Source organism: Nansenia antarctica (assembly GCF_963989245.1).
Source record: "Nansenia antarctica genome assembly, chromosome: 2".
Classification (NCBI taxonomy): domain Eukaryota; kingdom Metazoa; phylum Chordata; class Actinopteri; order Argentiniformes; family Microstomatidae; genus Nansenia; species Nansenia antarctica.
Genome location: NC_137675.1, coordinates 58,311,371 through 58,313,798, shown reverse-complemented (window position 1 = coordinate 58,313,798; position 2,428 = coordinate 58,311,371). Strand labels below are relative to the sequence as shown.

General features: G+C 46.9%; 1 protein-coding gene across 1 annotated transcript; it reads left to right on the top strand.

The window, feature by feature from the left end:
* Nucleotides 1-260: 260 nt before the first annotated feature.
* Nucleotides 261-2,011, top strand: LOC308150320 (N-acetylglucosamine-6-sulfatase-like; the record flags this gene model as incomplete). The annotated part of the gene is made up of 6 exons (XM_080523166.1): nt 261-474; nt 637-740; nt 860-961; nt 1,137-1,247; nt 1,373-1,480; nt 1,678-2,011. 6 exons carry the CDS (start codon nt 261-263, stop codon nt 1,828-1,830), a joined length of 792 nt encoding a protein of 263 aa, XP_080379292.1. The 3' UTR covers nt 1,831-2,011.
* Between the last annotated feature and the right edge of the window lie 417 nt (nt 2,012-2,428).

Below are 2,428 nucleotides of genomic sequence, written 5' to 3'. Positions count from 1 at the left end.
CAAACAGCAATGCTTACACTATTTGAGACAGGTAAAAGCACCTCAGCCCTCTAGATATTAATGTTACCCTATAGACAGTATCCATAAGCATACACCTCTGAGACACCTCTGTTATAAGCACCTGGTAGTTTACCCCCCCCCCCCCCCCCCCCCCCCCCCCCCGCTGCAAATGCACATTTAGCGAGCCAAGTCAGAGACACATTGAGGTATGAGGATGGGTAGAACTACAGGTGTAGGAGCTTCTATGATTGTTTAAGGTCATGTGTCTATGGGGAAGATGTTCAGCTCAGCTCACATGGGTAGAGAAACACATAGTACAGATAAATACAACAGCAGTGTCCCTGAGGGAAGGAACCAGGCCCCCCTCACAGTCAGTGGATGACCTGGTCGAGGCGCTGGTGAAGAAACTAGAGGACCTGAAGGAGCCCAACAACACCTACATCTTCTACACCTCAGACAACGGCTACCATACTGGTGTGTGTCTCCACACGGTTCTGTCTGTCTGACCCTGGTGTTGTTCATGCTCAGCGTTAACCCTACTTCGGGCTGGTGATTAGTGGAACCAATGGGTGTTTCCATCTTTGTTGTTGTGTACAGTGTTGTAACGATCGTTTTTTTTGTTGGGTGTTTTCTCAGGTCAGTTTTCTCTGCCCATTGATAAGAGGCAGCTATATGAGTTTGACATCAGGATCCCCCTCCTGGTCCGTGGGCCAGGCATCAAACCCAAACAGACGCTGCCGGTGAGCTCCCACCTATGCATCCGTCCCTCCAGTCTTCCGTACATTCCTTTTTGTTTATCCATATTTTTAAGTATCCATTCATCCATATACACCTATGTGATGTGTGTGTGTTCTTTCAGGCTTCAGTGTTGAATATTGACATGGCTCCTACCCTGCTGGACATCTCAGGCTTCAATCTCTCCCACGTCAACATGGACGGACAGTCCTTCCTTGCTCAGATGGTAAGAGGACCAAACAGAACACTCTGCTTAGTTTACTTTTAGTTTATTTATTTGCATATGTGCAGTTATGGAAAAAGGGGGGGGAAAAACAGACCAAAAGGGCTTGTTGTAAATTTGACTTACAGTATTTGTACCCTCTAAAATGACACACACTCATTCTCTTTTTTCCCTACAGGCCCCTTCATTGCGTAATGGCACGGTATGGCCATACTTCCTGGTGGAGTACACAGGAGAAGGACACCCCGCCCCAGACCCTGAATGCCCAAAACTGGGCCCCGGCCTGTCTGTGAGTTACTTACATTACCCCCCTATTATCTTCACCCCACTGTTACAGTATTATCCACCTCAGTCTCTGGTTTATCTCACTAAGTAAGACATGACTCACCCCTGTCTGTCTCTCTCTCCCTCCAGCAATGTTTCCCTGACTGTGTGTGTGAGGATGCCTATAACAACACCTACGCCTGCGTCAGGACTCTTGTTGAGCACAACCTACAATACTGCGAGTTTGCTGATAGTGAGGTGTGTGTGTGTGTGTGTGTGTGTGTGTGTGTGTGTGTTTGTGTATTTTCAGGCCTATGTGTGAGTGTTGCTTTTATTCCTATACCTCAGATTAGTACTTTAAGAACCCAGGAAGACTACCACCACCATACACGTTGTGTGTGTGTCTCTCACTCTCAATTCCCTGTCCTCTCTCTCTCTCTCTCTCTCTTTCTCAGTCATTCGTGGAGGTGTACAACCTGACCTCGGACCCCCACCAGATGGAGAACATTGTGAAAAAGGTTGACCCTGCCCTCCTGCAGACCACGAATCAACGGCTGATCAAGCTGCAGTCATGTGAAGGCGACAGCTGCCGCAACACCAAAAAATAACCAATCCACCAACAGGATGGGCGGGACCCCAGCTCTGTACCCGACACTTGAGGGGGTAGAAGTGGCCCTTCACCAGTTATTGTTTCATCCCCCTCCCTAATAATGATAAAGGTTAGGATATTCTACTGTGAGCATTCCTGTTGTCATCTGAGGAGAGATGTTAGGGTTTGGGTATCTGAATTATGCTGACTCATGTCATAGTTGGGGCCAGGAATTGTTCCTGGTCAGGGCACATGTTCAGGGCAAACTCCTTACTCACCTTACTCATAGTATGTGGATGGGCTCCACTCTGCCTGCTCTCAGCCTATCCTGGTACTATGAGATCATTTTATAGGCAGACATGCAGTTGCACTGTATAGACTCCATATTGTTATTATTTTCTTTCCATATTATGAGTACAGGGTCTGGAATACAATCAGAACCTTTGACCCACTAGAGACATTTAAAAGTGTCATAACCTTACAGAGGAAGGGGTTAACATTGCATGTACTCAATCAGTTTTGACCGTACAGTACGTAACCCAAAGATAACTTGTTGAGGATGAAGTTGCCCCAATGTTTATTTAAGGCCAAGTTTTCTTACCCTACAATGGATAAGG